Here is a 27,310-nt window from a genome sequence, read left to right on the forward strand (position 1 = left end):
TTAGTTTTTAAAAAGATTACTTTGTTTAGTATGTCATTAAAATTTTGGCATAACCAATGTAAGTAAATTACCATATTTAAATTATTACTGTGCTAGTTAATAAACTTTGTCTAAAATTGTTTAAAATATCATGCACTTTTTAATACATTCATGATATCATTTTACTTCGAAGAAAAATTGACTACAAGGAAAATGATTGATTTCATTTTAATTGCTTAAGCTAAATAGTTATTTATTAAATTGCTAAGCTAAATATTTATTGAAAACTTAAATCAAAAGGTACTACTATACATGTCTATTCTGAATTAAGTTCTGCTAAGTTCTTATTCCCAATTAAGTGCTGATAAAATAGCAGCCTTTCCCCCCTCGGCTAAAAGTATGGTATAATCACATACCAGGCATCTAGATTAAAAAGGTACAGATCGCAGACTTAAATGCCCTCTTCAATCACTGTTTTGGGGTACAATGTTTTCCTGGGAATTCTACATCTCAAAGAACTCTTCATCTCACCTTGCAATTCAAAGCATTTTTGTTTACTGGTCCTAGCTAGCTCTTGGGCTTCAATCAGTTCATGGTGCAGCTGCTGAATTTCCTGTTTAGTCTCTGTTTCTGATTGTGCGCCCTGCAATTCATCTGCTAAAAAAACATTTTTCTTTAAAGCATTATTCTTGTCAGTAGCTTAATTTCTATTACTTTGTGAAGTAATAGGAATCAGATAAAATTAGTTAACTATACATTATGAATTAGGGAATGGTTAGGAGACAAATAAGACAAGTATCTACCGTGTTTCTCATAAAATAAGGCCGGGTCTTATATTTTTTTGAGCCCCGAAAAAAACGGCTAGGCCATCTTTTCAGGGGTGACTTAATTCCCCCCCTTGCATCCTCATCTAGAGAGCCCCGCGGGCAGCCTCACCACCAGCCGCTCCTAATGGGTGATCATAGCGAAGCACAGAGAGCTCCCTACTCCCACCAAACACCTTTGCTGCAGACCCAAGACCTTTGGCACCTGCCGCTGTTGCTTTCCCTTCTGCCCATTCCGCCGCCACGTTTGGAGCTGCCGCTTCCGTGTTTGGAGTGCCACTGCCATTTGGAATGCCGCCCCCATTTGGAGCACCGCCGTCATGTTTGGACCTGCCACTTCCGCGTTTGGAGCTGCCGCCGTGTTTGGAGTGGCGGCGGCGCTCCAAATGGCGGTGGTGCTCCAAACAGCGGCAGTGCTCCAAACACGGAAGCGGCAGCTCAAAACGCAGCGGCAGCTCCAAATGCGGACATGGCAACTCCAAACAGCGGCAGTGCTCCAAACAGCGGTGGGGTTCCAAACGCAGAAGTGGCAACTCCAAACACGGCAGCAGCTCCAAATGCAGAAGCGGCAGCTCCAAACAGCAGCAGTGCTCCAAACAGCGGCAGCGCTCCAAACGTGGAAGCGGCAGCTCCAAACATAGCGGCAGCTCCAAATGCAGAAGCGGCAGCTCCAAACGGCAGCAGTGTTCCAAACAGCAGTGGTGCTCCAAACGTGGAAGTGGCAGCTCCAAACGTGGCGGCGGCATGGGCAAAAGGGAAATCAACAGCGGCGGGTGCTGAAGGTCTTGGGTCTGCTGCAAAGATGCTTGGCAGAAGTAGGGAGCTCTCCGCGCTCTGCCATGATCGCCCATTAGGAGCAGCTGGTGGCGAGGAATTGCTGCCCGCGGGGCGCTCCTAACGGCAAGTCCCCCCACCCTTCCCCCCATTTTGCATGTTTTAAAATAGGCCTAAATTTGGGGGGAGGGGCTTAATTTCATTTTATGCCTAGAAAACATGCTGGGTCTTCCTATTGGGGGAGGTCGTATTGTTGGAGAAACACGGTATATACCCAAGCCATGCAAGAAGTTGTAAAATATACAATGACAGGAACAGGTTGCTAATTCTAACCTTAGCAGCCTTAAGATTTTAAATAAGTTTTTCATGCATATATTTAAAAATATTTCTAGTACCCTGATATTTCATTTCAGACTTTGTCATAGTTTATTATTCAAGAATGAAATACAGGTTTATTGCTTTTAATGGGGCAAAAAAGACTTTGGACTGAAAGCTATCATTTTTGACACAGCAATCTTCATTTATGAGTGGTGAGAATAACGAAACCTACTGCCCTAAGGACTCAATATATTAAAGAAAAATAATGCTTCATGCCCAAATTAAAATTAGAGGATAAGGTGTACTGAAATTTATTTGTTTTGTTTTGGATTCTACCTATATTTCATATATAGATAAAGTATCAGTTTGTGCTTTAGCAACAATCATCAAAAGCAAATCACAGAGAAAATTAAATTTTCAATCCATGTTTCCAACTAATATTAATTCCAATATTAAATTATTTGCTAATTGAAATATATCAAATATTAAGAAAATAATGATTTACCTTTTAAGAGAGCAACTTTAGCAATAGGTTCATTTAATTCATGATCATCCATCTGAGCATCTAAAAATGTGAAATTATTTTAGAATTTAGAATAAATGTGAATTTATTTTTAGAATTTAGAATTTTAAATCAATTAGAAACTCAGCATAGGGCAAAAATATAAAAATTTACCTGGATTAGAAAATTAAGAAGCTGTTTTAAATGACTTTTTAAAATTTTGCTTTTTCAAAAAAGCCTTATTACAAATTGTCACTGTAATCCAAGTTCACTGAAAGATATGCCCCAACCATACCTGTAGTGTCGTCACTGCTTTTCTCTTTGCTTGGGCTCAAAGTATCTGAAAGCTCAGCTTCTTTAGCTTTTGCCTGATTTTCTGTAAAATATAAACACTAATGCCATTCAAATAAATGTGTAATTATATACATACTGTACACTTCCAGCATAAATTCTAACAAGTAGATTAAATTCCTGTTCAAACTGGATTAAATGTTTTCAAAACATACATTTAATACTAAACAAGCCCATGCAGGATGAAGTTGGTCCATTCGCTGCTTAGCCTTGTGTCTGAAACTTGTACTTTGGCCAGCTGAAACCCACTGAGAAATTAGTTGTTTTGTTTACTAATTCTGAGTATAAATCAAGAAAGTAGGACAAAGAAAAGGGATTTTAAAACAGTGTGTATATTGTAACTTGAAAAGAAAAGAGCTACAATTAGGAATAAATGCTGCTTTGTAGCACTTAAGTGGATAAAGTAACAATAAGTTGATGCATTATGTGTAATACCATGTTTCAAATAACATAGCAATTAAAATGAAATGCTTTAAAAAGACACTGATAGGAAATATATTCTTTCTCCATTAGTTTATTGGTGAGCCATTAACTATATCCTCTGATTCATCTACAAGTTTTGTATAGTGAGCTTTAAAGTTTAAAGAAATTACAATTGACCAAAATTGACATAAGTAAAGAGAAAGGGAATTTGATTAGGAAAATATTTAATGTTCCATAATGGTGTTCAGCAAACTTATTTTTTCTTATAATGAATTCTATCACAAAAGCTTCACATTAATTATATGCCATGTTGAAACAACAAGACAGAATCAAATAGGTGAAGTCTCTACTAATATATTAAACACAAAGCATTCAAAATCTAACTTCACTACATTATTTTTGCAGAGAATAGATATAATCTGCCATTTACAGAATAATTCATTTTAGGGATAATGGATAACTTATCGAAATAGCTCTTCTTTTCCGATTTTTTTCATAGCTACAAATATTTTCCCCTGAAAATCCTTTACTGTATTAGAAGCTCCCCAATATATTTATTAGATTTTTATCATGTCTTTTGTATAGGAGCCCAAGAAATTGTACCTGGTACTGCCTTCTCCCATGTCTGAAATGGCTTGGATTGAGAGGGAAACTCAAAGTGGACCAGTGAGCTTTTGAGATAGGATTAGAACCTGGGTTTTCCTCTTCCCAGGTGAAACACCTATATCTGTCCCCTCCAAATCACATATCAAAATTTCAAAAATGCACATACTGACATTAAAGATAGAACTGGCAGAAAACCGATGAATACTGAAGAGAATTGGTAATTTGCAAAGATTACACATTCACTGTATGAGTCCTACAGTCATACAGAAAGAAATCTTTTTATGGCAGCTAGAAAATTAATGGCCATGCTCACAAAATAAACTATTTAAAATATTTAGCTGTGAATAATGTGAAATATCGCTTCTCTAGTATTGAGCATATGAATTCTTTTAAGCAATCCTTAGCCTTAATTTAAAGCCAAGTATTTTCTAATTTCTAACTAGCACTTTTAAAATTCTGAATAGCTTGTACTCTGTTCTGGAAAATATAAATGATTTTTTCCCCATGCTAACTGCTGTGGGCTTATAAACCTTCCTCTTGGTTCCTTTACTTTTAGAATTAATTGGACAATTGCTACCGAGAATTTTTTATTATGACACTATCATTGTTTAAATTCTTCCTTTGCACTTGCTTGACTACCTTTCAAATATTAACCCATCTTCCCTTTATATTTGAATAGTTTTCAAAAAGGCCCAATATGCAACATTACTGTTTCTCATTTATCTGGTGTTTTAAATTGCTTTTACTGTGTTTTTTCCCCAAATTGTGCTTATTTACTTTGTTTTGTTTGGGGACTATAAACAACCTTAAGTTTTTTAACACAATAAATTGTAATTAAAATAGGGGTAGGACCTAACACTCTTAAATACCATTATTGTATGAAGTTATTTTACTGCAAACAAGTTCAAAATAACCAAAAATGCTCCTTGCTTGCCCACTAATTTGAAAATACTAATTTAAATGTGCTACATGTAGTTGGGTAACTGATACTTCCTTATATGGAAATAAAAGGAACAACTGGTCTCTCAGTATACACTAGTGATGAGTCATTTAAGTCAAAGGCATGAAAAACAGTGAATCACACAACTCTAATTTTCTTTCACATTTTCAAAATCCCTTTCTAATCTTATTCAGTTACAACCTACAAAATATTTTATAGGACGTTGAAGTCTATACAAGCTCAAATGAAGAGTCAAGAATGAACCCAAAATTTAATAAATGCTAGAACACTATCCCTTGATAAACCATATCAATGTGATAACTATAACGAGTATAAGATGATTCCGTCCTCAATTCAATTATCAATATTAAACTTAAGAGAATAGCAATCTCTCTTACAAGGTCAGTTTGTCCACTGTCCACCACTTATCTTCAAGGTTTTGAATAAAGAAATTTCTCATCACTGATAATTTTCTAATTTCTTTTTCAGGAAAGAGATCTGGCATCTAATGTATTTATATTTTAAAATAAGTTTTGCCTACTAATCTAAAAGCAATTTCTTTTAAATTTCATATAGTTATTAGTTATAATGTAATAAATGATAGATATAATTTAATATCTATCAAGAATTATGTTCATAATATACAATACAGTACTTTATTCTGTTATTATTATACAATACAGTACTTTATTCTGTTATTTTTTACACTTTATAATATTATTCTCTCTAGGATAATCTTATAAACTATAGGATACAATAAAAATTTAATAATTTCATTACTGAATTATTTTCAGAGTAGAATACATTACATATTAATGCAAAATAGTTCAACATTCTGCAAGATAATACTAGCATGCAAGCATTAAATTACACTTGTATTTATTGTCTGCATTCTTTTCCAAATATGGCATGCTCCCTGCACTTTGCAAAAAAACAGGAGAGCAGATGCCGGCAGGATCTGAACTATGATTTTCTAGAATTGATAGGCAATAAATCTGACAAAATCAAAAACTTAAAAAATGGAATATTTAATTCATAACAAGCTAATATTCAATCACTGATATTTACTGAATAGACATGAGAATATTATATAATTCACTACAATATGTAATAGGCAAGTGTTTTAAACTAGATTAATTCTATAATGCAAACATTAAATTAAAAAAATAACCCAAAGCAAAAAAATGTCTGCTTCAAACTTTTCTTCACTCAAATCTAAAGTTCACATTTAAAAATATATTTATTTGGAATCCACTTATGCAATAAGTAAATATTTTGTCTATCATAATTCTTAAAATATGTCTCCCTGACATGTAATAAATGTCCAATGTCTAGGTCTGAAGATAAAACATATATTTCAAAACAAAAATATTGTAATAAGTCTGACCTTTCAGTATCTTTGTTTCATCCGTTCGAGAAAGATGTCCTTCATCCATGAGCTTGTCTGCTGAACAAAATAGGGATTACTATCGAAGCTCAAATTCTTTGCATGTGTCTCTAATCTACATTCCATGCCCAAATTTAAACACAGCAGTATTACCTCATACTTTCCTGAACAAGAATTAACGGACTTTTCCAGTTGAATAAAAGAATTATAAAAATAGTATTAATTATCTACTCATAAGTAAAATATTAAAACTCTGAACTGAAGCACAAAAATATAGATTCATTTGTGTTGGAAGAAGACATCGAGGCCACCAAGTATTATCCCCAGTTCAGAGAATTAAAGAATCTCTAACAGACAGCTGTCAGAATCCTGCAACATGATAGAAGGATTACTAGCCCAGCATTCTGTTTCTATCATATCACACCACTTTAAAAAAATCTCTTAAGAACGAAACATAAAAAGGACCTTTTCATTTGTAGAATTCTGTATTTGGCTTAAAAGCATACTGTCTGTAATAATAAAGGAAATTTAGAGCTATCAGGACTAATAGACACTGAAAGCGTTCTAATCCATGATTTTGCTGATATTTTATCAAAAGGAGTTGAAGCAAGACATCTAAACTTTTTAATAAATTTCAGAACAGAAATTTCAGAACAATTCCTATGGAGTCCCCCATCCCCATGAAATGCTCATGCATGTACATATTAGTTGATTTCACTTATGGAATTTTATCTAAAGATTTTAGATGTTAGTACAAAAATATGGTATCATACAACATAGTGAACATAGGTCATATTTCTTTATTAGAAATACTAATTAACTGATAGTCAATTCTTGACACTAAGAATACAGAAGTAAAGATTAATTTTGAAGAGAAAGATGTAAGAGGTAGTACAATTCCCACTTACAGATCCTCCATAGATAAATATCCATTTTATTTGCCTAGCCCTTTATATGTCACTGATTATATTCCTATAATGTTGGAATATATAGCATTCCAGCTATTATCTCAAATAACTGAAGGGAGAAAGTATATTTATGTCCTTTTCTAATAAACTGATTGCAGACAATAGGGTAGTTTCTTGATTGTTTGGAATAATGATTCCTAAAAAGGCTTGTAGATGGAACTCCTAAATGTAGGAGTTTGGTAGCCTTCTTTATTTACACAGTCAGGAAAGCACTACACAAAAGTAGACAAAAAAGTCAGATCAAGAGACAAAAAAGAAAATATCAGTGGAAAGAACAAAGACAGAAAATGAATCAGAAAAGAACAAGACATAACCATTTGTAGCATAAGACAATGAGGCAGAAAAAAACCACATTTTGTAGTGTGTTGAAGGAACAAGCAGAAAAAGAAAATGATAAAGTGCGAGAAGTTATGGAAATAATTTTGAAAACGTACAAATACTAATGCTCATTGTCAAATTAAATATAATCAGACCACCAAATAACTGAAACATCATAACAAAATTTCCATATTAATTTGCTCAACAAAACAAATTCATTTATTTATGTTAAAGTCTACTGAAGAGTAATTAAATCATATAATTGTGAGATGCAAATGCAAATAAGATTTTAAATTTTAAATTAAGCAATTTTATGTATAGTTTTGCTGAATGATAATAATAAAAGTTTACAGCTATAAATGGATGGCATAAATGCCAATGATTTTGCACAAAACTTCTTTTGAACTGTTCTGGTAGAGGTTTTTTGTATTTGAAAGAGATGCCCTTCTCTCTTGCATTCTAAAAGGTGTGTTCCTGTTCGTTTTACAATGACAACTGCAATGGTCATGTAGAGCACATGTAGCAGGACTGAAGAATGGATTCAATGAATACAGGTGACCACTCAAAGAGCCATAATTACCAAAAAGATAGTTCAAAATATGAAATATGAACAGGGAAAAAAGAATAAAACCACAGAAATCAGTAATTCGAGTCAGGTTTACAGAATGGACTGTAAATAATATGATTGGTGGTATCTATCAAAAATTCAGCTCTAGAACTTTTTCAATAAGGGTTTATACCCGTGTTGGCGAACCTATGCCACGCGTGCTAGAAGTGGTACACAGAGCCATTTCCTCAGCACACGAGAGGTTGCCTGGAAGAGCCCCAGTGCGCATGCACGCACCGCTGCCCAACAGCCAATTGACGAGTATCTGGTGTGTGTGCACAGGGGGCGGAGGGGGATGCATGGGAGACATGTGCGCATGTGCAGGGATGCGCTGCATGCAAGGGGATTGCATGCGCAAAGATGTGTGGCACATGAAGGGGGAACCGTACGCGCATGCGCAGATGCACAAGGGAGAATCGCACATGCATGTGCAAAGATGTGTGGCGCAGACATTGCGCACAAGGGGGGGGTCGCATACGCATGCGCAGGGGGAGGGGGGCCAGCACAAATTGCATTCTGGGTGCTGGCTTGCGAGTGCACGAAAGCAAGTACGTGCACAATTATCAGCACGGGAGCCGAAAAAGGTTAGCCACCACTGGTCTATATAAATGCAAATGTGATGCTCAAACTCATATGTGATGCACAAAGACCATGAAAATACATTCAAAATAAACAAAACTATTTCAAGGTTTTAAGATAAACAGATGAAGAAAGAACAGGCTATATTTCAACATGTAAGTGTAGTTACTGAAATAAACACAGGTCAAACTTGATACTTATGCTCAATCATAAAGAATTTGAATATATTACTTTATGACTTAGGTAAAACAATTCTTCCCCAATCCTAAGGGGTTTTCTTCTAAATTTTGGGACAGTGTATTACCATTTCAAGAATAGACCACAAAGGACCTGTGATATATAGCAGAACCACAGGTAGTGAATGTGTAATATGCCTTTCCTGGGGGGCCACGGTGGCTCACGAGGTAAGATGCTGGGCATGCGCACCGCTGAGGTCGATGGCTCGATTCCCGTGAGCGAATAAACCATGTAGGGACAAGAAAGGAGCCCCGCCCCGATTGCCTACTGGCATTCAGGCGTCCTGCGGGTAAAACTAACACCTCCCAAAAATATTCCTTTCACAGAGGCAGCCAGCCACCTCGGTGATCCCTGGCTAACATGTGCCATACACTTTTTTTAAAAAAAAAATGCTTTTCCTGAATATAAATGCAACTATGATTGAATAATGTCCCCATGTGCTTCTCAACTGTGTTTTTAGATGTATAAAATTATATCATTCTTACTAGCAGCAAAGGTTCATAGTTCCTAGAGATTAGAAACTGGTTTTAATTTTAAATATAAATGTACAATCATACAGAACTAAATTTCTGGGAGGCAACAAAAATATCACAATTTCTAGTTTAGCTAGCCTAGTTCATTTTTTCTTCCACAAAGTTATTTTAATTGTCTTTTTATAATTATTTATTTGTAATCAAATTATTTCATTATTATTAACTGGCAGCATCTAGAAATTAGAGCTATGCAGAGTATTCCAAAAAGTTGCATTGTAAAGTACATCAATATAGCCTTGAACTGTGAAATCAGCCATGTCTTTTGGAAAGCCCAAGCAATTGCTTTGAAGGGATCCCCATACTTCTATTGGGGCTCTCAGTTTTTAAAGGGAAACCACTGTGCATACACACTACAGGTAGTCCTCAACTTATAGTTCATTTAGTGACCGTTTGAAGTTATGTCCCTGGAAAAAATTACTTATGACCATTTTTCACACTTACAACCATTGCAGCATCCCCATGGTCACATGATCAAAATTTGGATGCTTGGCAACTGGTTCATATTTATGATGGTTACAATGTCCTGAAGTTACGTGATCATCTTTTGTAAACTTCTGACAAGCAAAGTCAATGGGGAAGCCAGATTCACTTAACAACCATGCTACTAACTTAACACCTGTAGGGATTCCGTAACAACTGTGGCAAGCAAAGTCATAAAATGTGGCAACATTCACTTAACAACCGTCTCACGTAGCAATAGAAATTTCGGGCTCAATTATGGTTGTATGTTAAAGACTACCTGTATTGTACACTTGCAAGCATTTAGGATAGCCTTCAAAACAGCTAGATCTTTTGGAAGGCTTGTGCTCTGCTATAATATTTTGAAAGAGGATGCTTTGCTTGTGCTGACACACTTTATGAAGCGCCTCTTTTAAATATTTTATCTGATTCCAATGGAATCTTTTCAAGATACCGTGGCTGTACAGTATCTTGGCTTTTCTAAATTCTACCACTAAAACCTCTTCAACTGACTGAAACTGTTCCATAATTTTGCTATTGTACTTGCCTTCCCTTCTAACAAATGAACATTTCATATCTTTAATTTGCACTAAGGCATCTGCTTACTTATGTAAGTTTTTAGAACTACAAGGAAAGTATTATAAATGGTAAACATCTCTATTTTCCTTCATCTGGTTTTGCTTAGAGTAACTAAAATATATTAGATGTATATAATAATTATAATTACATATTAATAACAGACACTTTTAAAATTCTGTTTTCTTTATGCTTTGGTTCACGTAATATTAAAACATATTATCAACATTATCATCAACAATAATTGCTTGATGTTTCACTATTGGTAGTCTATAATGATAGCTTTGTTATTTACCCCTTTCCCTTCCTTTTTTTTTTTTTGGCTTCTAATTAGTTTTGATGGTTTCCCATACATATGATGAATCTGGCTTTTTTTTCCCCTTGTTCTCTAATGTTAACTACTGGTTCTGACAGTTTTTCTTATGCCAAAAAACATCAAGGGGTTTAATTCTTCTACATTTAGAAAAGTGAATTGTGAGTTAAATATATAAATTAGGGCCATGAATATCCAAAGAATAATTCAGCTTGCGCTTAAAGTTTTGGTGTATATAGTAGCTATCCTAAATATACAAATGGTATTAAGATTTTAATTAATAGATGTTATAAGCAGATTCAACAGCCAGTTTGATGTAGTGGTTAAAGCATCAGGCTAGAAACCTGGAGACCATGAATTCTAGTGATGTCTTGGGTACAAAAGCAGATGGAAGAGCTACTTTTGAGCTACTTTCTCTTAGCTCTTGGAAGAAGGTAAACCATTTCTGAAAATCTTGCCAAAAAAATTGCACGGATTTGTCCAGGCAGTTCCCAACAATCATACAGGGTTGAACAGAAGAAATAAAAAGATTCTATATTAGATCATGGGATTTAGCATTACTGAATCAATCACGTCAAACCAAAGGTTTGCCAGAAGAAATTCTTAATCTTTTCAAGATTTGTTTATCAAATAACAATTTATCCCTTCTTTAACCTGTATCAGAATTACTGTGTGAAAGTTGGGAAAAAATGAAGTTCTCACGTGCCTTATTGCCTATCACTGGTATTCAATAGTTATTAATATTGCATATTTTACTCAGACTTACAGGTTGTATTTCCACAGCACTACATAGCTATTATAATTGTTCACCTTTAAACGTGTGAAGTAACATATTCGGTTAATTAAAGGGACCTGAGATTTTTAAACCAATGTAATCAATTTTTTTAAAAAATGTTTGTCATTGCTTGTTTGATCAACAAAATTATCACTATTCCCATTCTATATAGGACAGACTTTTTAGTGAATGTGATGAATGCTATGTACTCACTCTGACACTCTATGAACTGATGAATAAAAGTGCAGTCCCCTCCACTCTTTGAAAGAAAGTGCTCTAGTAAAGAAAGAAAAACCTTTAGGTTATATCTCCATCTTTGAGGGCTCAAATCAAAACATACAAGCCTCAGATATGAGGTAAGGGGAAAGGGATGCCTCAAAAAGGCACAAACCAAAATACTTCTGCAGTAAGTACAAGTGATATACCATGTATCAAATAAATGATCTGTAATATGTTTACATGATCAGAGCGCATAAGCTTTATAATTTAACAAATGAATTTAATAAATGTCTGTATTGGACATTTGTTCAATAAAACAAATAAATGTCTGTACTGGACAACTGTTCAATGAAATCTGTAAACAGGGGACCTATTTCTGCAATAAACATTAATTTATTAATTTTCCTCTTCTTTTGAAGCTTTATTATAAGCATGGTCATTTCACATGCTGACAGCAAAAATTAGTAGAGATAAAGAAAATAAAAAGATTTTTTTAAAAATCCTTGAATATTAAAAAACATATTTAAAAGGGAACTATAAAATAGTTCATTTTATTTACCCTTCAATTCCATTATCCCTAGCCACTAATCATTACATAAGTATTTGTCCTTTTATTGAAAAGTTAAAGCTGATTCATATTTTTAAAAATGATTTCATCTATTATTTTAAATTCATCGCTTAACACCATATTTTTTTTCTTGAAATTATATTCCAAATGTCTGAACTTTCTTTGCTATGTGATGTATTTTAGGTAACAGAGGTATTTTTGCTTATTTGGTTAAACTTAGTATTTAGTTAAAGTTTGACTGCAAATATATGCTGTGCCATTATTGCATAAACGCCAATGCTGATCTCCCATTCTTATATTGTAAGCAGAGTTTCACTTTTCTAATGTTGTGCCAAATTGGATGTTGTTTTTGTCAGCATGTACCTTAGTAGACTGCTCTCTGAAATTATACCTAATAAAACATTTGTGGTTTCATTTCAAATTTTATTTTTAAAAAATTCTGAATATTTCAGTGTATTCTCTTCTAATACTTCTGGTTGTGTGTGTTTTATTTGAATATAATCACCACATGTAGTAGAATGTTCCTTCTTTACAGAGGTATGTCTAGCATTTATTATTGTATGATTTATCCATCTTGTTTATTATCTCCAACTGTGCGTTGGAGTACATTTTATTATTTTTCCCATAACTCTTCCCATTGTTCTGCTGTAAGTGCATCTTTGAAGTTCTGCATTCATTTAATCATACAGTTTCTAATTTGTTCTGTGTCTGCATCATATTTCAATAACAATTTATAAATGTGTCCCAACAGATGATCTTATTTCTGTAAAAGCATTTTAAACTCATCTTTCCTAAAGTGCTTCCTTCTTTCTTGAGATCACTTTTTATTCTTCTATTAACTTCTAAATAAATTCTAAACTTCTTTAATCACAATAAATACCAATTTCTGTTAATCAATTCCTGCCATATTTTCTGAATTTGGTTATGCATTTTGGCATATATGATTGTTCTTATTGTAATTATCCCTGAAATAAAAAGCACTTGACAGTGATATTAATGGTGAAATTGCCAGATTTATCCTTATTTTCAGAAGGTTCCAAATTTTTAAGCAGATTTTCTCTCACAACAAGTTCCTTCCACTTTTTTTGGTCTTTTGTTTCTTTATAAACATGTCTGTGAAATTTTATTGTCCGCCTAAAATTGGTATTGTTCTATTAGGAGTTTGTATCCATTCTCTTAACTATGTAAAACAAATGTTCATAGTCAAGGAATATCTGTAACATTTTTGTTCTTCATTATACTATTGCAATATACTTTCTTGGAGTAACAAGAAGTCATTCATTCTCCATTTGAAAGGCAATTTTTGTCCTTGAAACCATGTATTGAACTTGGTTTCTGATCCACATATCATTGGATGGAACAAGTTCACTTCCTCAACAATGCAAAAACTTTGAGGTTTGGTATTTGGACTTTTTGTTATCCCTAAGTAATGTCTAAATCGCTTTCGTAATACTGTAGTTGATATTAATTAACCAGAATTCATTTTATAAGTGAAATTAGTCATGGTTGATACTTAAGAAGTTTTTGATACTTCAGATTGATCTTTAATATAAATAACTAATGTCAATCAAAATAAAATGTTTATTGGTTATATCTCTATCCCATTGCTTTTTTTAAATTGTGAAGTATATTTGGTCAAAAAAAGGGTGACTTGTCAAGTACTAATCAACTACAGACTAGTATCTCTTATCCAAATCCAGTATTTGTCATTTTCATCCAATTGATACCTATGTAATTATATTACATATTTTTAATAAATATGATCATTCACATATTTTTCATTTATAGAGATAAATCTTTACATTTTAGTTTGTCTCACTTTCTCAAGGTTTCTAATTTCAACTGTATGTCACAGTTGCACAGTTAGATGTGTTCATTAGTATATGTTCATGTGAAGAGCCAATTTGGTATAGTGGTGAAAAGCAATAGAAAGTAGCAAGGGGACTATCAATTCTGTTCTGTTTTAATCTGGAAACAGTTGAAGTGCCTTTGGATAGTCACTTTCTCTCAGCCGTAGGAAGAAAACAATGGTAAATGACTTCTGAAATGTTGCCAAGAAAATTGCAGAGACTTGTATTGTCCATGTATTGACTGCATCAAATTACATTATACATGTTCATGGTTTCCCCTCAAATATTGTTTTTTGTAAATAATTACTACAATGCAAAGTACTAATTCTGGTGCTAAAGGCTGGCCTCTTTTCTTGTAATAGGGAATAGTAGTGATGTTTTGTTAAAATAAACAGAAGGCCTAATAACAGGTGGTGATGAGGAAGGGATTGAGCAAAATCCAAAGGAAATCCTATAAGATGGTACCTTGTTAATATTATATAACAGAACAAAAATACTGGGAGTTCTGAGGCAACAACAGACCAGAATGTGGCCCACCTCTTTAAAAAGAAACAAGGCTAAAAGATTGGTATCTGTAACTCGTACAGAAGAAGATGGGATTGGTAGTTAAAATAATTAAGATCCCCTTTGTGGTGTTACTTGTAACCTCTTTAAAGTGCAAAGTCCAAGGTAATGAAAATGAAAAGAATGTGATAAACATCGAAATATTTTAATAAGAAAACTGGATGTGGCAGAGCAAGAGAAAAAAATTAAGGTAGAAGATATTTTGATGAGTCCCACAGCAAGAAGGGCAACATGCATGTAAAGTGTTGAGAAAAGTTATGAACAATGAACGAGTAGTAGACAAAGGGATGCCAATAGAATGTGACTAAAAGAATAACAGAAATCGTCTAATAATACTTAATGAGAAAGAGGATTTGTCAAGTTTTAAATGGAGTAAAATAGTCTGAGAAATGTCAGGTGTGAAAGTTCCTTCAGCAAAACAAGTAAATATATCTGCTAATAAACAAGTAAGGATGTAAAAAGATTTCAGTATGAAAGCAAATAATAAATTCTATTAACTTTAAATATATTTTACTTTAGAAATTAAATTGACTGTTAAACTGAAAATATATGATACAAAAATAGTATTTGTTTGTTGTTATTGGTTATCTACATAGAATCTCTTACATTTTTGCTTTTTGAACGATCAATAAATTATGTAAAATAATTATGAAAAAGAAAAGTAGTTAATAGAAGCCACTATTAGTTAATTTTTAGTAACATTTATCTCTGTGTTGGCTAGGTCTGGATGTAAAAGGATCCCGATTTCAGATAGTAACTGACAGAATTGTACTCTTCCATTTTTATTACTATTATTTATTTAGCAGTTTTCATGCACATTCCAATTATTTCCCCCTAAATAAGCATAACATTATACATTTATAATAAATTACCAATTCTGGCTAAAATGAACCCAGATGCACTTTTAAACATAGTCACCGAACTGGTAGTAACACTGGTTGAACCCCACCCGTTTTAATAAGTAAGAAAAAGGAAGAGCGAAGATTCATTTTAGCTAAGATTAAAAGCTAAACAATTCCAAAAACCCAGAGGAAGCATAAAAAACCCCAATTCTGCCATCTTCGTTCTTTTATAACCATATGATCACCACAGCTGACTATAAATAAGTCTTGCTGCATTAGGTATGGCACATGGCAGTAATATTATGCAGAAAGCTCAGCTATTTGAAAGCTTCAATGGGATTTGGTAAGAGTAATTTTTTTTAGCAAAAATTAAAAAAAACAAATGGTAAATAAAACATCTACTCTAATCTAGAAAGACAATATAAGTAGAAGTTAAAATGCTAAAAGATTCAAGAGATTTTATTAACAATATACATTCCTGACATTGTAAATAGCAATGCACTATTAATAACTAAATAAAATATAACATCTCATACACTCGTGCCTAGGAGGAAGTCCAAGTGAATTCAGCAAGGTTTACTTCTAAATACCGTGTTTCTCCAACAATACGGCCTCCACCAATAGGAAGCCCCACCATGTTTTATTGGCATAAAATCAAATTAAGCCCCTCCCCCAAATTAAGCCCCATATTAAACATGCGAAATGGGAGGGGGCTTGCCGTTAGTAAGTACTTTTGTTGCATGCCCGGATATGGTGCTGCCTGCGTTGGTGGGGCACTTCATATCGGGAGACCTTCCACCATTGCTTCTCCCTTCTCCCTTGCTGCCCCTTCTCCCTTGCTCCGCGGGCGTTTGGCGCAGCCACGTGCGGCCAGTCAGGGCTCCTCCCTGCAACCGGGCCCTGAGGAGACACTTGGCTTCAGGCGCCCCGTCTTCCCTTTGCTTTCGAAGGTAAAGCGAATTATTTTACAAAGCCTCCCCTGCCCGAGAGGGCAGCCCAACCACGTGGGAGGCTAATCTCCCGGGCCTATTCCGTTCCTCCCGACCTCCCTACGCTGCGCGCCTCTGACGCGCCGCTCCTTCAGCCCAGCGAGCTCTTCCACCTCAAAGAAAGGCCAGGCGGGCGGCTGCGGAGCAGCAGCAGTGGGTCTGAGCCGCCGCAGCGAAACAGCCACCACCCGTAGCCCGACACGGGAGAACGAGCGAGGTTAGCGCCCGCCAGCCCGGGCGAGATTTGGGAACGAGGGCAGGAGGAGGCACGCACACACCCGCTGCTCACTTTCCCAGCTTTGCCCAGCCCTACGGCTCTGGCGCGCCCTGGCAGGATGAGCGGAGGGTCCGGCGGGAGGTGCTCGCTGCCCGCCAGAGCCGTAAGGGCTGGGCAAAGCTGGGAAAGTGAGCCGCGGGTGTGTGCGTGCCTCCTCCTGCCCCTCGTTCCCAAATCTCGCCCGGCTGGCGGGCGCTACCTCGCTCGTTCTCCCGCGCGGGCTACGGGTGGTGGCTGTCTCTGCTGCGCGCGGCTCAGACCTGCTGCCCGCCTGGCCTTTCTTTGAGGTGGAAGAGCTCGCTGGGCTGAAGGGAGTGGCGCGGCCAGAGGCGCGCAGCGTAGGGAGGTCGGGAGGAACGGAAGAGGCCCCGGGAGATTAGCCTCCCACGTGGCTTGGGCTGCCCTCTCAGGCAGGGGAGGCTTTGTAAAATAATTCGCTTTACCTTCAAAGCAAAGGGAAGACGGGAGCGCCTGAAGCCAAGTGTCTCCTCAGGGCTCCGGTTGCAGGGAGGGGCCCTGACTGGCCGCACGTGGCTGCGCCAAATGCCGCGGCAGCAAGGGAGAAGGGAAAGCAACGGTGGCCCGAACCCGGTCTCCCGAATATCCAAGCTGTCGCCGCCCGCCCACCCACCCGAGGATGCAAGGGGGAAGAATTAGTCACCCCCGAAAAGACGCCCTAGCCGTTTTTTCGGTCAAAAATAAGGCCCGGCCTTATTATGTGAGAAACACGGTAGTACATTGCAACTGTACTACAACACACTCTTTAACATAGATGCAAAATTCTGCTATTAAAATTTTCTCTGCTGGCATTTGAAAGATGCAGGATCAGCCCCACAGCAGAATAGTTAGACATTGTACATTTGATTTCACTTTAAAGTACCATGCTTAAGTATTTTAAAGTATTTTAAAATATAATAAAAATTTCTATGTTTAATATTTTAATCTTTAAAATATAAAATATAGTATTTACATTTATTTTTATATGGAACAAAACTGATTCATAACCTAAAATGCACAAACCACTGTAAGAAAAAATTGAGAATACCCTACCTTTTCCTGTGCTTCCATTAATTTTAGGAACGAAGTCATCAACTTGTATGCCTAGAATTAAAAAACTGTATTAATTCTAAATATTCAGAACACATTCACTTGCATACTTATGCCTTTCTACATGGATGAATTAGTGTTGAAAATTTAACTTTCTTCTGGTGATTCTTAAACTGTTTGACTCAATTGCCCCTTTTCCTGATCTCAAATAATGTCATAATTCCCACAAAAAAACACAGTTGCAGCCAAGGTTCTTAGCTGTATTCAAAAATATTATATTCTTATTTAATATATTTTGTGAAGCTTCATGAGCTGACATTAAGAAAAATTAAAAGCAGAGCCCTCTACTGTTGGTTGTGTTATTTATCAATGCTCCAGAAATGAAGGTATAAAGAACCAGAATATTTTTAACATATTCCCACTGCTCAAGAATTATAACAATATGTAATTATTCTATAAAAATTGAGCAAAAAACTAAGCAAAGTACTTTAAGGTCATACCTACCTAAGCTGTTGTGTTCTTTAAGAGCTTTCTCCTGAAGATGTTCTAACCGGACTGAAAACAGAATTCCAAAATATATATATATTTCACAATTTAAAGGAAAACATGTAACATCAATATATTTGGATTACTGGACTTACCTTGTAAAGCAGTTAGCCGTTCATTGGTAAAGTCATTATCTGCTTGCAAAGCCTCTATTTTTGCTTGAAGTTCTTGCTCCCTTTCTTCCATCTCTTCAATTTTATGTTGCAATTCCTTTTTTTCAGCTTGCCCTTTTTGTTGGATTTCCTCTTGTCTACCTTCAGCTATCTATTTAAAGCAAGAGAAAGCAATCACCTCTCAATAAACGATTTTATGAAACCACCTAATACGGTTTTCATTTTCTAGTAGCTGAAAACAAAATTGAAATGGTGGTTCTACAAAGTATATGATGCTATATCATGAAACAATACCCTTCTCGCTTTATTTTAATCAAACATTAATACCCTTCTTCATGTCTCAGGAGATTTCCTTGTGATATTGGCAATATTCCCCCAATCTCTAAATAATTTTGAAGCCAATTGTGCATCATCATCATTGCAGCATCAAAACACAGGCAAGTTACACAATAAGTCAATGTGTCCTCTTTCCAGCTGACCAATAGGAAAGTATTTTTCAAAAAATCATTCATTTAATTCCCTCATCCAAGCTTCTAATTCCAAGAGAAAACAAAAACATACAAAAGAAAAACAAAGAAAAGAAACATCTTATACTATAAAAAGGAAATAAAAGAATTTGCTAGCCATATTCCCAGAATACATTGTGCTATAAATATATATATATATGAGAAATTGATATAAAAGTTAGCTGCAGAGTTGATAAGGAACTTATACTTCCTCTGTTGCATTTAAATATCCCATGTTAATAATGAAGTTATCAAGATAGCAGTTTTATAAGGAAACTCCATTGCCACATGGGTTTTAACTATAGCTCCAAGTTACATGAGTAGCTGCAGACATATGAAGGACATAGTGTTAGCAGACAGACATTAGGAACAGAATGGGCAGGGTGGAGGAAGATACTATCTAGAAGTGACAAGAATCCTCTAATATTATTCTACATACAAATGGGAAAGAAAAAAATGCAGTACCCAGAACACATTCACTCCAAAAGAAACAAGTTTTGCATACTGTTGCATTGTCAAAGAAATTAGTAAGCTGAACTCTTTCTCCTTTTATTTGGGTTATTGTGTGCACAATAATAGTTGCAAGGACTTAGAGTCAAAACGCTCAAATAAGTGCAGCTGCATTTTAAAGTGGCAGATGGCATGCATTTGTTTGCTTATAGAAAATGGAAATAATATTCTGAGTTATATTTATAAAGGTGATCTGTGAAGCTATCCAGTCATCATTTCCCTTGAAGGATCTGTGAATGAAATGCTATTTCAGCTGAACTCAGAGAACACAATTCATCATTGTATCTGGGACTTTAGTTACTGAAAAAAGAAATATCTCTTTTTTTTTTACCATCTCTGACATTTTACTGAGCTAGAAATAAATTTATTCAGCTGCTCAGCATAATTCTCTAGAATTGATTCTGCCCCCTTAACTGCTTTCACTTGAGCATGACTCAGAATTATTTTGAATTTGCTTTTTTTCCTAAGAAGTAACCTTAATTTTATTCTTCTTTCTCTGTGAGGAGGCTGATAAATGTCTATTGATACTTGCCTAGAAATTTTCACTCCTTCGAAACCCTCAAACTTCCTGGTACAAAGGAATTAATTGTAATAGTGTCAATGTCTGGAAGCATATGAAGCACTGGCATTAGAACAAGGAGTAATGATGAAGAGGAAAGACTGCTATAGAGATTATATTCCTTTTTTATTCACAGCATTTGGGATCTAATAATTCAACTCACTAAACTCAGAAAGAACATCTACATCAAGGGTGGATAGCCTTCTTTAGCCAAAGGCCATATTCATTGATGTATCTCTCTGTGTTCACTGATTAATTGTTATAACGTAATAAATAAAAAGTGTTAATCTCTACCTTTAGTTTGTCAGCAAGATCTTTGATTTCATTTACAGCTCCATTGTATTTGTTAGCTAGTTCCCGCAATTCTTCCTGAGTCCGTTCATTCATTTCTTTCAAGTGAGTACATTCATCTTCCGTGTTACTTAAACTTCTCTGCAGGAGAAAGAAACAGCACTTTAAGTAAGTACTGCTTGCATAATTATCTGACTGAAACAATCTCCTAGACAGGTGAATATCTTTCTAACTTTGATGTGCTCAAAAAAAACCTCAACTTGTTCACTGGAAGGTTAGCATGCTGTATTCTGATCTGATCAATCTTTAAGAATTAACAGCAATCCTCTGACTATGGAAGATTAAATACATAAAAATAAACGAAGGATTTGAATGTATTTACCTGAATTAAAAAAACAATTAAAATCAGAGATCATGTAAGCCCAACATATGAACCCAGTATTTTCTAGGAACATTAACAATTAAATGGAAAATCTTATGATAGAAAAATCTGCAGAGCATCCTAGAATTCTCAACACAAACACAAAATTAAGTAATCAAACTGTTATGAAAAGTAAACACACTAAAGATTTACTTGCATGACCTCAACACTTCATTTTAGAAATCTGGCAAAATGTAATAAGTAAATACCTCTACTTCTGAGAGTTTTCTGACCACTTCAATTTTTTCCTGAAGGACCCGCCTCAGGGATTCTTTGGCAGTTGTCTCATAATTATATTTGTCTTCTTGTAATGCTATAAGTTCTTTCCGTAAACTATCTTCTGTTTGATTCTGAAATATAACATGGCAGAGATTTTAAGCCCATAATTCTTATATAACCCCACATATTTGTTTATATTCTCAATGTTATAAAATATATTATCCTTTTTTTGGAACTTCATTTAAAAACTTTGTCCAAGGAATAAAACTTTCAAATTTCCAGTATTTGCCACTTCGTGATTTCAGAGTTGTTTCTGGCCAATCACCCCAATATGTCAGTTCATTTAACTGACTTCAACAGCAAAAACAGTGTCCTGAGCTACATAAGTATATACAGATAACACTGACTTCTCCTTGATCATGCTTAAATATCAGGAATCAATATTAAGAATTCACTGTATGTCCCTGCTCCTTTCAGGTACATAATTTTAAACCTCCTAGAGGTGATTACTTAAATGAGATGGGCAGTGTAGAAATTTGACAGAAAAATAAATACTTCTTAAATCTGATTTAGCAAAATATAAACATAAACTTAACTGCTGTTAATGCTAACATAGATTTCAATGAACTAAAATTTGAATACAGAGTAACATGTTAGTTGTAATTCTGAATTCTAATTGAATAATTATTAATCCTAATTAATTTGGATTTAATTATGGTTAATATTAATATTAACCATAATTAAAGTGTATTTTCATTTTCCTTAATTTTAAAGTGAAAATGTTATAATTAATTAGTAAAGAATGAAAAAGTACATATTCCCAGTCTCTCAACAATGTTAGATCTGTACTAGTTCATAATGTTTTTTGAAACTCACAATCAAAACAAAGAAATTAATACAAATGTTACAGGACTATATGTGATAATCGTATCTCTCTCTGCCCTTGTCTTCCATTCTATGAGAGCCTGGAAGTTAATAATCTAATAAACACCAAAAGTCCCATAGATTCAGTGGTGGTATTCAGCAGGTTCTGACCAGGTCTAGAGAACCAGTAGTGGAAATTTTGAGTAGTTTGGAGAACCGGCAAATACTACCTCTGGCTGGAGATTTTACAATATCCTTTCCCCTGCCACACCCACCAAGCCATGCCCACAGAACCGGTAGTAAAAAAAAATTGAATCCCACCACTGCACAAATTCCCTGGGTATATCTGAACATCAGAATAAAGCCTCATAGATAAATTAACAGTTACAATCATATATTGTTTCTATTACAATTATATAAATCAACTGGTATATGAGGTTTTTTTTAACTGTTTTTACTCTGATTTGTTTATAGTAAAAAGTGCTTTGGGGGGGGGGGGGTTTCTGATGAATGTCCAAATATTAGTTCAAATTTAAGTTGTAGAAAAAGAAAACTCCATTTGAATTCATGATTAAATTAGCAGTGAATTCAATTATTTGGTGATCTTAATTACGGCTTAAAATTTTTAAACTGCTACCCTGTTTGCCTTATTATATGAGAAACACGGTATAACATAAACCAGTCCATTCTTCTTTACATGCATATATTAAAAAACTATTTTAAACAATCAGAAAGTATTAAATTGCGTCCATCTGATCTCAACTTTCTATTTTATGTAAAAGAATTTCAGTTTTTGTACAATGGTGCTTAACTTCTTTGGGGATCTTTAATAAAGCTGATTTCTGTTTCAATCCTAAAGATAGTCGGTGACCTTCGGTTTAGCTAAACTGCTGCTTCCCAGAGTTTTGTCTGGTTTCTCTCTCTGCCATTTAGCCAGACTTAGGTAGGGCAAGGATTTTTCCTTCAGCCTTCACCTAGTCCCCAGAAGGTTGGTGGTAAGAGTTTGTAACAAAGGGATGGTGGGAGTGATAACAAGAAGACCTAATCTTTCAGTTATTGTTCATCACCAGTCACAAGTCACTTCAGATAGTGGGGATGCTTTGATTCTAGAAGGTGTCTTCATTATTACAACATAACTTGAAGTGGCTTACAATTAAAACAACACAGTAAAAACAAAATACTGAAACAGCAACAGGATCCTTTAGTTCAACTTCATATGAATACTTTTGTTAGTAGGGGAAGATGGTGGCTGGAGATGATGATACTCACAAGTTTAGATGGATTTTAAATGATTAAAACTAACTATTAAATGGTTAATAGTGGAAACATCTATTAGGGAATATTAGGCATGTTATTGATAAAGGCTCCATAGTCAGAGATGTTGTGTTACTCAGTAATAGTTGCTAAAGGGAAGACAGCATAGTGTGAGAATAGTTCATTCCTTGCATGTAAACATTTCAGAAGCACTTACATAGTCACTGTGGGAAAAGGGAACAGATAGATCTTTGGACTAAATTAGCAAGGGTCTTCTTGTGTTTGCCACTAAACAAATAATAAGTATTTTCATATTAGTAAGCTCCCAAATGCTAGACGTCTTAACTGAGTATGGAACCTACTTTTGAACAAGCTTGTAGCTGGTTTCCCATAACCTCTAACCTTGATAGAAGTCTATCTTCATCTATCAAAGCCTGTTAAAAAAGAAATCCAAACATGTCCTTAAATCAATACCAGTATTACCATAGAAACAATATTAACAATAAAAGTTCACATAGTATCTCCACAAAGTTTAATTTAATCAGCAGAGCTTTGTGGTTTTGATAAATAAGCAAGTGTTCTTTTTAGTTAATAAAAAGGGGAGGGGAGGGGAGGGGAAGGGAATAGAATACCTGCCAGCTTGTATCTGATGCCTCTTGTGTTACAGCTAGCAAACGCTGTAAGGTGGCCAACTTCTGTTCTAACATTTGTTCTCTATGTAAGGCCTCCTGCATTGAACAAAAAAAAAACCTCTTTAGTTTTAACAGCAGCGAATTATAACATTATTTAAAATTTAAAATTCTGCATAGATGTTGTTTTAAATTTAAAAGTAAAAGTTTGAAATAGGAATGTTGCCTTTTAGAACTAACTGCTTAAAACTAATTTCTTTTCTGGTTGGTTTCAAATACTTTGCACATGAACAAGTTTTTATATGGTATGATAGTCCCCTTCTTTCTAGTAAGCAGGTAACATACACACACACACATATATATATATATATGATATCTATACAGACATCAATTTTATATAATCAATTTTATGTGACATGATATTCAGAAGCACAGTAGTTTGTTTGCGCAAAAAATGCAATCAAAAGCTCTGCATATATCTAACTTTTTTTCAGCCTAGCCATAATAATCCACATATGCATTAATGGAGACAGTAATAAGTATCAGCTTGGTAACAGCTTTTCTTTTTCCTCTCTTTAGTATAATGATCAGAATAACTTCAATACAATGGATGCATTATTTTAATTTGCTTCACAGATTCAAGACACAGTATGCATGCTAAAGCTCAGATATAATCATTATGACTTCTAGCTGTGCAAGATAGCTGCACAGCCCTGGAATCCACTGGAACTGGGCAGTCAATAGATTAACCACCCAGGGGAAAGATATGGCTGCTTTAAGGAGATTGCAGATTGCTGATATATATGTATAAAATATGTTTGGGCCATTTACAAATGTTTTTGTTCCTTTTGCTGTAAACCTTTCCTGTTAATAATAAAAATATATCAGGCTATTTCTGCTACAAGGAAAACAAAGCAGTTGAGGTATCAAACACCACCACTCTGAAAATAATACCCATTTGCTATGAAAGGATTACTGTTCTCTTCACCAACAGCCACTAGATGGCAAACTTCACTCTTTTCTTTTCAACAGGACCATGTAAACAATAATACTTTGAACTTAAATTAGCACAAAATGGAACAAAACTTTATAATTTTATGATTTCAACTACAATAAACAGCTGTTAGATCAAGATATAACCACTACCTGGATGCCACCAAAGGAACCCAGAAATGTAATGTCTTTTCACAGACAACTGGAGATTATTTTTAAAAAGTATTTTATCTAATTTATAAAACCACCCATTTCAAATACATGACTATAGGTGGCTCACACAATTAAAATAGCAAAACCCAACAATTGCAACAAAATGTTAGAAACAATTAAACCATTTAAAAACTATGCACATAAAATACATGACAGTATAATCAAAATCTTACACACAATACAGCTATTTTGAGGCTCCATGTCTCCATGAGATCCCCAGGCTCAATGGCCAACCAGGTTTTAAGGGATTTTGGAAAATTAGGGTCAGGGCAATCTAAACTTGGGGGGAAGATGTTCCATAGGGCATATGCCATGGCAGAAAACACACTTCTCCTGGGTCCCACCAGATGAAATACTCCAGTAGATGAGACCCACATACCCTCTCTGCGGAGTCTGATAGGATGGCTAGATGTATCAAGAAGTGAGGCAGTCCCTCAAATAACAGGCCCCATGCTATGTATGGCTTTGAAAATATAACCAGCAAGGGAGAGACTGGAAAGTTAACATTTTACCACTATAGTTATTAATATGATAGCTACGTTTAGATTAATATAATTAATTGACAAACCATGACTAATGCTGTGTTATTATTTAGCTGTGCATCCGGGGTTAACGTCTTTCAAGTCTTAGATTAAGAGTCTTTCAAATTTTACTGTAAGTACTTTAGTTGTCAATATTAGCAGTATATAATTATCAGACTGCAGCCTAATTTCTTACATAACTATCACATTAAAGCTCTTATTTACATTTTATAATACAGTTTTATAAGTCTGATGTTTATGAGTTTATTCAGAACTGTACATATAATATTACCTGAAGATACTGAGAAAGCTGAAACAGTTCCTGAGAGTAAATGCTGGGAGTGTTAGCAGCAACCTATAAAAATGGAAAACAAAAGCCTCTATTATTCATCTCATGTCAGATTTTAACTTCTTTAGTGCTTTATATTAATATTTTCATATTTAATAAATTCTGGGCTACCTAATCTCAGCTGCCAAATTTCAGACAACCTCCAGATAGCAGCAACAAGGAATTTAAAACGCTATAAAATACATTAATAAAATATTACATTAAAATTTCCCTTATTTTGTGTAGCTTCCATTCTTTTAATTTTTACAAATAACTTCTTCATACTATATCCAGTGGATATGTAGTCACTGTTGACATTCTCTCATATTAAAGTAAAACATGCAACAGAAATTATTTGCAAGAAGTGTTTCAGAACCCACTCTAGATCAAGCAAAGATCCTCTGCTTTTTCTTAAAGCATAAGCCTATAAAAATGCTGCTACTTTAAACAATCCATTCTTTAAAGTAAAGATGACTCTTGAAACAAAAGGACATTTTTTTGAAAAAAAAAATAGTTTATTTTAATACATAACAAGGTGATGCTCCTCTTGTGAAAAGCCTGAAGCAATTCTTCAATATACAAGAAATTGGAAAACAAAAAAAAATGTATTGCAGAGATGTGCTACTGATCACCAAACTAGGCACGTAATCTGGATAAAGTCTTTACTGACTAGACAATGCTTCCCATAATTTTTATGAAGGCAAAACATAATGGGAAACTTCAATTACATCAACCTCTGTTAGTAGACTGACCTTAGCCAAGATGGAAAGGTCCCTAAAATTGCTTTATTTCCAAAAGACATTTTGGAAATCAAGATACTATAGAAAGAAATTGAAGCATGGTAATATAGCGAGTTGCGTGTGAGCTGAGAGAATACATAGGAAATGGACAGTGGCTGTAATCACTATGGAGTTACAGTACAGCATATTCTATTAATGGTATCCATTTTTATATTTTGAGCTCTCAGACTTAAAACACAGAGTTTTTATCTTACATCATGCATTTTACACTAAAAATTACATGACTCCACTACCATCACCCAAGAATAATAGAAAAGAAAAAGAAAACCTAGGTAACCACAAATAATGCGGGGAAACAGAGTTTTTGGGAACAGACTATTAAATTGATTTGCCAACATTTAGTAAAAATGTAGTAAGGAGGATGAGAAACATTAGAGTCCCTCAGTGAAAAAGACAGGCCATTTTAAAATTAGAAGAATAAATCATGGATGGATGGATGGATGATTCAGAGAAGACTGTACCAATGACTGCACGACGACTGTATAAAGATGAAAAATGAAGAGTCAAGTCATATCCCATAAGATCCATTCTAAGCCACATGCTGATCAACATATTTATGAATTATATGAAGGGTTAAATATAGTTATGAAATTTAGAGATGACGCAAATAACTTATGGGCCACTATCAAGATTTAAGAACATTGTGATAAACTGGAACAAAGGGAAGATATCAGTAAGATTTTCACTAGGATAAAACAGACAGGCAAGAATATAGGAT

At 34.8% G+C, this 27,310-nt stretch overlaps 1 protein-coding gene across 40 annotated transcripts in view; it reads right to left on the reverse strand.

The window, feature by feature from the left end:
- SLMAP (sarcolemma associated protein) overlaps nucleotides 1–27,310 on the reverse strand; it is an 83,221-nt gene that overhangs the window by 15,909 nt on the left and 40,002 nt on the right. For 2 of the 40 annotated variants that reach the window (XM_026677698.2, XM_026677717.2), the window contains exons 6-18: nucleotides 25,757–25,819; nucleotides 23,741–23,836; nucleotides 23,471–23,542; nucleotides 20,981–21,121; nucleotides 20,354–20,491; nucleotides 18,467–18,635; nucleotides 18,330–18,380; nucleotides 17,829–17,879; nucleotides 11,683–11,745; nucleotides 6,105–6,161; nucleotides 2,693–2,773; nucleotides 2,401–2,460; nucleotides 511–633 (exon numbers count right to left, since the gene is read on the reverse strand). In XM_026677698.2, the coding sequence (XP_026533483.1) occupies nucleotides 511–633; nucleotides 2,401–2,460; nucleotides 2,693–2,773; nucleotides 6,105–6,161; nucleotides 11,683–11,745; nucleotides 17,829–17,879; nucleotides 18,330–18,380; nucleotides 18,467–18,635; nucleotides 20,354–20,491; nucleotides 20,981–21,121; nucleotides 23,471–23,542; nucleotides 23,741–23,836; nucleotides 25,757–25,819 (1,165 nt within the window). Of the gene's footprint in view, nucleotides 1–510; nucleotides 637–2,400; nucleotides 2,461–2,692; nucleotides 2,774–6,104; nucleotides 6,165–11,682; nucleotides 11,746–17,828; nucleotides 17,880–18,329; nucleotides 18,381–18,466; nucleotides 18,636–20,353; nucleotides 20,492–20,980; nucleotides 21,122–23,470; nucleotides 23,543–23,740; nucleotides 23,837–25,756; nucleotides 25,820–27,310 lie in introns of all 40 variants that reach the window. The other 38 variants (XM_026677671.2, XM_087954719.1, XM_026677680.2 and 35 more) reach the window with 21 other exon arrangements.

Source organism: Notechis scutatus, chromosome 2 (genome assembly GCF_049901735.1).
Source record: "Notechis scutatus isolate UNSWTSFEM ecotype Mainland chromosome 2, rNotScu1.2, whole genome shotgun sequence".
Lineage (NCBI taxonomy): Eukaryota > Metazoa > Chordata > Lepidosauria > Squamata > Elapidae > Notechis > Notechis scutatus.